The sequence below is a fragment of the Magnolia sinica genome, chromosome 6 (assembly GCF_029962835.1).
Source record: "Magnolia sinica isolate HGM2019 chromosome 6, MsV1, whole genome shotgun sequence".
NCBI lineage: Eukaryota > Viridiplantae > Streptophyta > Magnoliopsida > Magnoliales > Magnoliaceae > Magnolia > Magnolia sinica.
The window spans coordinates 86,389,054-86,399,978 of record NC_080578.1 but is presented as its reverse complement, the minus strand read 5'-3'; the positions used below and the strand labels follow the sequence as shown (position 1 = coordinate 86,399,978).

At 40.2% G+C, this 10,925-nt stretch overlaps 1 protein-coding gene across 1 annotated transcript; it reads right to left on the bottom strand.

The window, feature by feature from the left end:
• Nucleotides 1-131: 131 nt before the first annotated feature.
• Nucleotides 132-6,796, bottom strand: LOC131249686 (pentatricopeptide repeat-containing protein At1g12775, mitochondrial-like). The gene is made up of 3 exons (XM_058250462.1): nt 6,467-6,796; nt 5,290-6,296; nt 132-312 (listed from the first exon to the last, which is right to left on the bottom strand). Exons 1-3 carry the CDS (start codon nt 6,794-6,796, stop codon nt 132-134), a joined length of 1,518 nt encoding a protein of 505 aa, XP_058106445.1.
• Nucleotides 6,797-10,925: the final 4,129 nt, after the last annotated feature.

Genomic DNA, 10,925 nt, shown 5'->3' with positions numbered 1-10,925 from the left:
ATTCGAAAACCAAATGATACTGCAAGGCATGAATCACCAAAACAGTGTCTGACATCTGAGCAGCCCATACAAATAACGCATGGGGCAATTCGATTTGATGATAACAACCAAACTCTATAAATTAATCAAAATTAGAACAGATCCTTGGGGATGTTACTGGCCTGAAATTCTGCACCACAACTTAAAACCATGGAATTTGATAGGATACTGCCCAGCAAAACCCCACCGCTCATGGCAAGCATAGCACCACCAAATTCACTCCCATGAGCTGAAGGATTGAAGGATAGAAGCCCACAGCAAACAGCAAACCAACTAGGCATATGAAGCATAGAAGTGCAAATTCTTGAAAAGGGCAATTAAAGCTCTTTAATTGTCAAAACAAGAAGCTGCAAATCAAATATGGAGCCTTAAACCAAAAGCCACATTCTATCCTCATCAAAACCAAAACTCATGACTAACACAATTTCAGAACTTAACGCCCTCTCCCATGGCTACATGGATAATGTTCAGCTATTCCACTCAATCAAGGGCCTGACTTTCATCATGAATCTGAAAAATAATAGCAGTAGAGATAAACAATAAATGATAAATTCCAGCCACTATATACAATACAACAGTTGATCACTACCACATTTGGAAACGAGGAGAGAGAGAGAGCAGGGGGTGGGGTGGAGAAGGCCCACATCATCCCCCTCCTTGTTGCCCAACATGCACATCCCAATGCTACGTTCTTCATCATAGTCCAACATTATCATCATAACCATATTCACCACTACCATCATCATAATCAAAATCATGGACATCACATTCAATAGAAAAAGGTATTAAAAAACATTAAAAGGGGAGATAAATTCTAGCTCAACAAAGAGAGAATCACCAAAACAAAGATGGAGAGGGAAAGATTGGAGTGGCCGATTACTACCACTAGATTGTAACTTCGAACCAAACATGAAAATCAATTGTTCGTCACATTGAAGGATATTAAACATGCATAAACTAATTAAAACAAACAAAAATTATTGCAAACAGAAGAAGAAGAAACCCGCATGCATCAATTATGTTAACGTTGATGAATGTGAGCGTACAATCGTATAGCCCACCTAGATGATAGTAATAAGTACCGTAAAGTTGTACAACCGACCTAGTCTCTTTATTTATCATGCAGCCTCTAGTCATATTTGGTACACTTACAATGTACATGTTAAATTGCAATAGGTGGGTGGTATTTATTTCTCTTTCTTCTCTTTTCTTTTTTTTCTTTTTTTCATGAACTTTGATGATTTTATTGCAAAGAGGCCGCCTTAATTAGCGTTAACCCTCCTCCCAAACACAAGTGCCTTCTCTTCTAACTTTGTAACTTTCTTTCAAATGTTATATTATTCAACAACAGATTTCCACCACTCTTACTATATTTTTTAGGATTAAAATCATAGATTGAATTGATTTAGGTGAATAAAAGCTCTGAGGGTCATTTTTTTCAAAAAATAAATAAATTTCTATTTATGCCTTTTTTCGATTTCTAGTTCTAATGCTTGATTATGAGGAGTAAATATTAGATACACAAAACCATGTTCATAATTTCACCAAACAACCAGATACAACACTCTCACCAAAGAGTAGACCGTTATGCTATCATAAACATGTTTTAAAAAATGAATACATAATTGGAATGTTTATATTATTCTAAATTGTTTAAATATTATTCCATAACTTTTCAGGAAAAAAAAAATCAGCCGTTACAAGGGTCGTAACGGTCGTTATGCCCCTAGTATCGGCCATTAAGGCCTATGCCCATATTGGTAATCGTGGTGACCGTTACAGCCACCATTACCTATACGAAATACCTTGCCTGGAAGCTACTATCTGAGCCTTGTATTGTTTACAATTATACCTCATTTGTACCCTTTTATGGACACCCCAGATGATGCATGTTCCAACTTATTATCTTGATAGAGAAACTACGCTTGCCCTTCTCTTTGTTGAGCTCCTCTCTTTCTTCTTCACCTCATGAGAAACTGTTGGATCAACCCTTGCGAAACTCCCTGTCAATGCCTCTTCATCTTCCTCTTGCCTCTGTAGATCTGACACTGACGACACTATACCTTTACGAATCATCATCGCTTGGTCGAAACTTTTAACTGACTGCTGCTCAATATAGACCCCATTGCACTCTCCTAACTCTATCTAATCCTCCAATAATTTTGAGATGGAAACGTTCGATTGCTCCTGAAGATATTCTCTTTCTCTTAGTAATCTGAAGTCGAAAAAGAATAGAAAGAGACAAACCACCATATCGTTATATATTAATTTCAAGCACGTGCCATCACTTAAACTTTTCCCCATCTATGTGAAGCAAACCACGTGTGGCTCCCAGTTGTGTTAACAGAACCACTCGCAAGACACCTTCCACATGCGATGAGAGGCCCACATTAAAAGTTCCTTTTGAAACTTCACTACGTTGAAAAGGCATTTTTCTTTTTTCCTATGATGTCACCATTCTCTTCTCCTTCATTAAAACAAGAAAAGTAAGCTTACTGCTTGACCTCTCATTTAAAGCATCTTCACACACCCCCCCCACCCCCCCCCCAGCGCTTTAAAAAGAGACCCACACCTGTTGAAAGCTTCGACCATGACTGACATTGGTATCATAACTACTAGAGGTGTACACAAGTCGAACCGAGTCAAGCTTGGCACAACTCGGCTCGGCCACTAGTTGACCCCAGCTCGAACTTGACTTGGCTCAGTCCTCAAGCCTGATTGGCCAACTCGGCTCAGTTCGGTCAGCAGCTCGGGCTAGTTCGAGCCTGTGCGGCATTTTCACAAACAAATGAGGAGTGCACTTTCAATTTCTTACTGTATGTAAAACAACAATAACTGTTTACAAGAATTTCATCATACACCTTGTAGGCAACATCAAAATCAAGAAAAAATGGTATTTGTTTCATATACATACCTTCCTTGCCACCAGCCGACACTTTATTGAGTCATTTCATCAAACACTTGGTGAGCAACATCAATATTAAAGTAACCGAGTCATCTAACTGGTTCGATTTGAGTTGGGGTTTGATCCGAGTCGAGTCAAGCTCGGGCAAGCTTGAACTTGGTTCAAAATTTTTTCGAGCTAAAAAAATCAGCTCGACTCGGGTCGAACTCAGTTTCAAATCAAGCTTTTTTGAGTTGAGTAGAGCGAGCTAACCAAGCTAACTCGGTTCATGTACAACCCTGATTATTGCCATGCATCAACACCTCTTCTCTTTTATTCCCCCTACCTTTCTGCCCATCAATGAGGGACTTACAGCACAATGATTTATCATTCCATCATCTTCGACATCCTGATTTTCCATCAACGACGAGCTCGAGCTATCTTCCTCTACACTTATAACAAACTCCTGAGATTCCTTCTACAACTTTACAAAAATGCTATCATTTTCGACTCTAATTCGAATATTTTTTGGCAGCATTTGTAGTTTTTTCTTCCTTATTTAGATCCTGAATTTTCTCACAATATTCGAACAGTAGATCAATCTCCACTACCATTTCAATACAAGCCTCGATTTCCGTGAACACTTTGTTTATCCAAAATTCCAAAGGGAGGTCCCAAATTTGGATCCAAACATTATTTTATGATTTGAGTAAATATAAGCAAGAGGGTGGGGGGCGTCCAACACTAACTCTCTCTTCCTTTCCCTTTCTTTCTCTTCTCTCTTACATCAAACTATATGGTATTAGAGCGGTAATCGATCAAGTTCTAATCACTTTCTTTTCCCGTACCTATCAAAAACCTCCTCTTCCTTTCTTTCATGTTCTCTTGTGTTCATAGCTTTTTAAGAAACTTAGGGTTATTTCTAGTGCACTCGCCTCTTCAACGGCCTATGTGTGAATGGTGTTGGTGATGTGTACGCGATCATAATTCTTTCTAGTATTTGGTTAAGGTGTATGGGCTGATTGGTGCATCCTGTATTATGTATGCATTGTGTTGGATTGTGTGGCTGAAGCATTCAAGTTTCTAAAAGCATTAGCCCTTACTTCTATAAGCATTGTACATCCATTTCTTCTGGTTTTTATTGCCTCTATTTGTAATGGAGATGAAGGCTACGCAAAAATCAGGTTCATAAATCTATCTAACTTTTTGAGGGTTCAAATATCCACAATCAAATTAAATGGCTAGTATTCTAAACCTATACAACTCTCAACAGCCAAGGGGAACAATAGGAGAAATTGGATAAAAGAAGTAAATATGATGAATGGATTTAGGACAATGCTCAGATTATGACGTGCTTGTAGAATAGTATGGAAATGTTGTTAGAGATGTTTCTAGATATGGCAAATAAGGTTTAGAATTCTCCATGAGTAGAGTTGTACATGAGTCAAACCGAGTTGAGCTTGGCACAACTCAGCTCAGCTCAGTTCTGCCAGTAGCTAACCCCAGCTCAAACTCAGCTCGGCTCGGTTCTTGAGCCTGACTGGCCAACTCGGCTCAATTTGGTCAATAGTGCGGGCCAGTTTGAGCCTGTGTGACATTTTCTTAAACACATAGGGTGCATCTTCAAATCACACATAATGCAAAATAGTAACAGCACTTTACAGGTATTTCATCAAACATCGGCGAGCAACATCAAAATCAAGATATGAGGGCAATCTTATAATGTAAACTTTCTTCTTTTTTTTTTAGTGATTTGTTTCATATCCATTCCTTCCTCGCCACCAGCTGATCCCGCGGAGAATGTATGCACCCGAAACAACACTTTGTTGAGTCATTTCATCAAACACTCGGTGAGCAGCATTAATATAAAAAATAACTGAGTCATCGAGCTGAATCGATCCGAGTCGATTCGAGTTGAGGTTCGATTCGAGTCGAGTCGAGCTCGGGCAAGATCAAACTCAGGTTGAAATTTTTTCAAGCTCCAAAAACTAACTCGACTCGGTCCGAATCCAATTTCTAGCCAAGGCGAGTCGAGCTTTTCCGAGACGAGTCAAGCGAGCTGACCGAGCTAACTTGACTCGTGTACATCTCTATCCATGAGAGATGGATTCATAAAAATAAAAACATCACTCAATCCACACCAATTATTTGAAGAGGTTTTTTACTTTCCAACAAGGAGATAAATCGCTAGGTGAATATTACTAGAAACTCAAAGGAACATGGGAGGAGTTGAATGTGTATCAACCTCTTATAACAAGGTAATCCCTAACGGTAATAATGGTCATAACAGATACTATTGTTAAAATTATGGTATGGGCCGTTATGAAGAGAGAGAGAGAGAGAGAGAGAGAGAGAGAGAGGTTCACCAAATCGCCTCACATTCTCCATAGGGCATAAATTTACGAAGCATTCCCAAGTATTCTTGACCTTTTTCATCCTCTGTGAGCAAGCCCACTAACATAGTTGCGGTGTATGCATCCATAGAAAAATGTCTTTTAGCCATTTCCCCAAGAAGTTGCATTGACTTGAGGGTCTCATTCTTTTGTAGAAAGCCCCTAATTAAAGCATTGAAGGTGACACTGTCTGGTTGGGAACCCTTCTCTTCCATTTGCAAGAACAATCCATTAGCTTCCTCCAAAAGCCCTTCTTTACAGAGCCCATTGATTAACGTGTTATATGTCCTAACATTATTCCCCAAGCCCTTGGCAGAGGCCCAATTGAAAAGCTTCTTCGCATATTTAAGTTCCCTAGCTTCGCACATCCCATTGATAAGGACACCAATAACTTTATTATTTGGTTGAATTCCTCTAATTTGCATCTCATTAAGTAGTTTCATTACCTCGACAGGACAATCACTTTTACACAGCCCATCCATCAAAATGGTGTATGTGATGGGATCCGGACATTGTCCATGAGCTTGCATCTCATTGAAGAGCTCTTGTGCAGCCACAATTCTCCGTACCCAGTACAACCCACATATAAGAGTGGTATAAGTAACAATATTGGGCTTCAATCCCTTGCAAGGCATTTCTCGAAAAAGCTGCATAGCCTTGTCTACCATCTGATTCTTGCAATAGCCGTTGATTAACAAGGTGTAAGTCACGACAGAAGCGTTATGCCCTTTACACACCATGTAATCAAATATCTTTAAGGCGGCATCCATTTGGCCAATAAAACAGTAGCCATTCATCAATGCACTATATGTGATTACATTAGGCTCCTCACCTCTCTGGGTCATCAATTCTAGTAATCCATGGGCTTCTTTAACCATTCCTTCTTGGCAAAGAACATTCACCACTATGCTAAAGGTTGTCACATTTGGAGAGATTCCTCCAACCAACATTTCCTCAAACAGACTCATTGCTTCTTTCAACTGCCCTAAATTGCATAGTCCATGAATTAAAGAACTGTAAGTGAAAACATCCGGCCGAATCCCTTTACCACCCATTTCTAAGAACAGGTTAAGTGCCTCCCTTGTGAGCCCATCTTTGCATAGACTGTCGATGATTGTGGTATAAATAGTAAGGCTAGGACTACATTTACCGCTCCCTTCTCCATTTTTCGAAGCAACCCAAGAGCCATTCCGATGTTCCCCAACTTGCAAAGACCGTCGATAAGTATCCCAAACATCACCACATGATAAGGATATCCCATTTCTACTGTCTTCAGAAAGAAATTACTCGCTTCCCTAATCCGCCCTTCCATGCAAAACCCCTCAATAAAAGTAGCCAGAGTCATGGAATCCGGCTCATGGCCACGTTTCAGGATGTTGCTGAGAACAACGAAACCGAAACGGATGTCATTCAAGCGGTAGAAACAATTGAGAAGAATGCTCCAAGTATAGATATCGGATGGGATCCCTAACCGATTCATTTCTCAATGCATAGAAATTATAGTTGAATAGTGTCTCATTCTGGCAATAGTATAGCTAACAGGTTACTAAATGTCTGGATTGAAGGCAGCGGCTGCATGCGGACCATACGATTGAAGAGGCCCACTACATCCTCTAACCTCACAAAAGCACCGGCTCGAATCGAATTGGATAGATCATTCACTAAATGGTTGAATTTGACGGGAGTAGGGATCTCGTTCTCTATGATTTTAGAATCATGGGCAGAAATGGTAATTTCAATAGAAGCTGGAGAGGAGAGAGTTTTACCCTTTTCAGCAGCAGCAGCAGCGGCAGCTCTTCTCGATGACATTTTACAAAATCGAAGATTTTGTGGGTGCCAAACGACTCCTAATGAGAGAACAGAAGAGGGGATGGTAGCTGTTGTGGTCCTGTGGAGTGCGGCTGCAACCCCAGAACCATTGATGTGGGAGAAATTTAGGACTGTGGACCCCACCTTTTAGCCAGCTGTTTTTATGAAAGAAGATAAATCTTCTTTTGCAACTTAGACCTGCACGTGCGGATTACGAATTTCAGGATGAAAATACCCCTCCTTTTTTCGTACTCTTTTCACTGCTGCTACTTTTCAGTGTTGCTTTCACTCCCCTTAATGAAAAAAATAGGTACACTCTCTTCAAACAAAGAAGTGAAGTACGAAGGATTTTTTTCTCATTTTCCTGACTGAAATCTCAGTGAAGCATCTAGATATCCATCTAGATATTGTTATTCTACATTTTCCATATTTCATCTTGGCTAGGGTTATGTGAAATCCAACGAACTGGTTGCATCTCCTTGAAAAGGTTCAAATATTCCCTCACTCCAAAGCACCTCTCTTCAACCTACATTTGACCAGTACTGCAGCAGTCGGAGGTATAGATCTTGAAAAAAAAAGCTACACTCGTACAATGGCATTGCATGCGAAGTTTGGTCAATTCCATGTGTTAGGCTTAGTCAATTTCATGCGTTAGGCTTAGTTAATTTTATGTGTTGATCGATTGAATCCATGTCAAACTTGCTCAATTCAATTTGAAGCTCACCCAATTCTATGTTAGGGCTCACTTGATCTGATGCTACGCTCGCTGAATTCCATGTTTACCCTGCTCAATTTCATGCTAGGATCACTCAATTTAATGTTTGCCCAGCTTAATTTAATGGTAGATAAGGTCAATTTAATGTTTGCCTCGATAAATATCATACTAGGTTCACTCAATTTAATGTTTGCCCGGCTTAATTTCATGGTAGATAAGGTCAATTTAATATTTGCCACGATAAATTTCATGCTAGGATCGCTTAATTTAATGTTTTCCTAGCTTAATTTCATAGTAGATAAGGTCAATTTAATGTTTGCCGCGATAAATTTCATGCTAGGATCGCTCAATGTAATGTTTGCCCAGCTTAATTTCATGGTAGATAAGGTCAATTTAATGTTTGCCGTGATAAATATAATGTTAGGATTGCTCAATCTACTGTTTGCCTAGCTTAATATTATCCTATGCTCGCTCAATTTACAATTTGCCCATTCAATATCCATGCAATGCTCGCTTAATTTAATGTTTGCCCTGCTCAATATCATGCTATGCTTGCTTGAAGAAATGTTTAGCCAACTCAATATCACGTTATGCTGCCTTGAAATATTGTTTGCCCCGGTCATTTTCGTGTTTGCCCTACTCAATTTCATGCTTGCCCCACTCAATTCCTAGTTTGCCCCGCTCATTTCCTAGTTTGCCCAGCTCAATTTCATGCCTACCCTGCTCAATTTCGTGCCTGCCCCGCTCATTTCCTAGTTTGTCCCGCTCAATTTCATGCTTGGCCCGCTCATTTCCTAGTTTGCCCCACTCAACTTCATGTTTGCTCCACTCAATTTCATGCTTACCCCGCTCATTTCCTAGTTTGGCCCGCTTATTTCCTAGTTTGGCCCGCTCAATTTCATACTTGCCTCACTCAATTTCATGCTTACCTCGCTCATTTCCTAGTTTGGCCCGCTCAATTCTATGCTTGCCCCGCTCATTTCCTAGTTTGCCATGCTCAATTTCATGCTTGCCCCGCTCATTTCCTAGTTTGCCCTGCTCACTTTCATGTTTGTCTCGCCCATTTTCTAGTTTGCCCCGCTCAATTTCATGCTTACCCCGCTCATTTCCACTCATTTCCTTGTTTGCCCTGCTCAATTTCATGCTTGGCCTGCTCATTTCCTAGTTTGCCCCGCTCAATTTCTTGTTTACCCCGCTCAATTTTATGCTTACCCCGCTCATTTCCTAGTTTGCCCCGCTCAATTTCTATTTTGACCCGCTCAATTTTCAGGTTGCCCTGCTGAATTTCATGTGTGCTCCGCTCAAACTGATAATGCCTCCCTCGCTCAATGGCATGATAGATAGCGTCACAAAATTAAACAAGCACCACTTGAAACCATTTGTTAACGACGAAGATCCTTCATTATTTAATCGAGTTTTGTCATATGTCATGGTTCCATTGATTTATGATTCACTGATAATGTGCCATTGTATTGGTTTTCAGATAATGGTTGCAAGAATCATGTGCTCTTTTGGCAGGGAGTTAGAATTTGAAAACAAGCAATACTCGTACACGGGTGGAACATCAAAACAAATGACGTTACGTCTCGAGATTACGTACGAGGAGCTTCGATCTAGAATTTACAAGATTATTAAGAACAGACTAGAAGATTGTGATATTAGGATGAAAGTATTGAATCCTTGCACTAACGAATCAATACCTCCAATCAAAATCGAAGATGACGATGACGTAAAAGAGTTCTTGTTTTACCAGTTTGAGCATTCGGATAAATTCATCCCGTTAGTCATCGAAACAATCCAATACATCAATACCACAACATACGTGGATAGTGTGGCTGATGAGTATGGCGTGAAATTCAAATACAATCCCTCTCCACTATAAGTGGTAGTAAGCAATGATTAATTACCCGAGCCATCGCAAACATTAAACGTCGTGACTACGTAAGTTAGTAGTGCAGTTGACATTAAAAGTAATTATGAATACAAGACACCACCGTTAGCATCAACAACGGATCTACCATCATCATCCACCATCCCATCTGTGCGTGTAAGCGACATTCCGCTTCGAGACCTTCCTGACACATCAAACCTCATAAGTCGTCAAGTTCTTGTGCCATTTGATGATGATGCATTCACCAATGCAAAAATGTTGGAATATGCTGATTTGTTATGTGAACCGACCGATATAGCTGTTGGGCAAACGTTTAAGGACAAGAGTCGGTGCCAGTATGTTTTAAGTCAGTTTGCAATTCGAAATAATTTTCAATATAGAGTAATATACTCAAATTCCAGGAGATTTACCGTGGTGTGCTTCGAATATGCATGCGAATGGAGAGTTCATGCATATCGGGAAAATGATACGGGTATATTCAAAATACGGATTTATGAATCAAAACACCCGTGCGGCATGGCATGGATGAAAAGCGATCACCGACAAGCTAGCAGTAAACTAGCGTGTGATCTGGTTATTAGCCACATTGAACAACGCCTAGGATTGAGGCCAGCTGACATTATCTTCACCATACAAGAGAAATATAATATTCGTATCAGTTATTGGAAGGCATGGAAAGCTAGGGAGCTTGCAATTAATCACGTGATAGGGTCTTACGAAGACTCCTACAATCAACTCCTTTTGTATTTGCATGAGTTGAAGAGGGCCAACCCAAGGACAGTTACTGCCGTTTTTGTAAACCAACAGACTTGGAGGTTCGAGAGATGTTTTCTAGCTCTCAGACAATGCATACGAAGTTTTCAGAAATCATTGCGGAGGGTATTGGCTTTTGACGGGACACACTTAAAGGGCAAATACAAGAGTGTGCTATTCATCGCCACAGCCTTAGATGGGGACAATCATATATTTCCACTTGCGTTTGGCATTGGGGAATCAGAGAACAACAGTGGTTGGAATTGGTTCCTTACCCACCTTAACAATATGTTAGGGTCTGTGGAGGGTCTTGCCATTATATCCGACCGACATAAAGGTCTAATGAAAGAGGTTCCCCAAGTCTTCCCGCGTGCGATCCATGGGTATTGTGCATACCACATCTACAGAAACTTGGTGGACACTTTTAAGGACAAGTTGTTG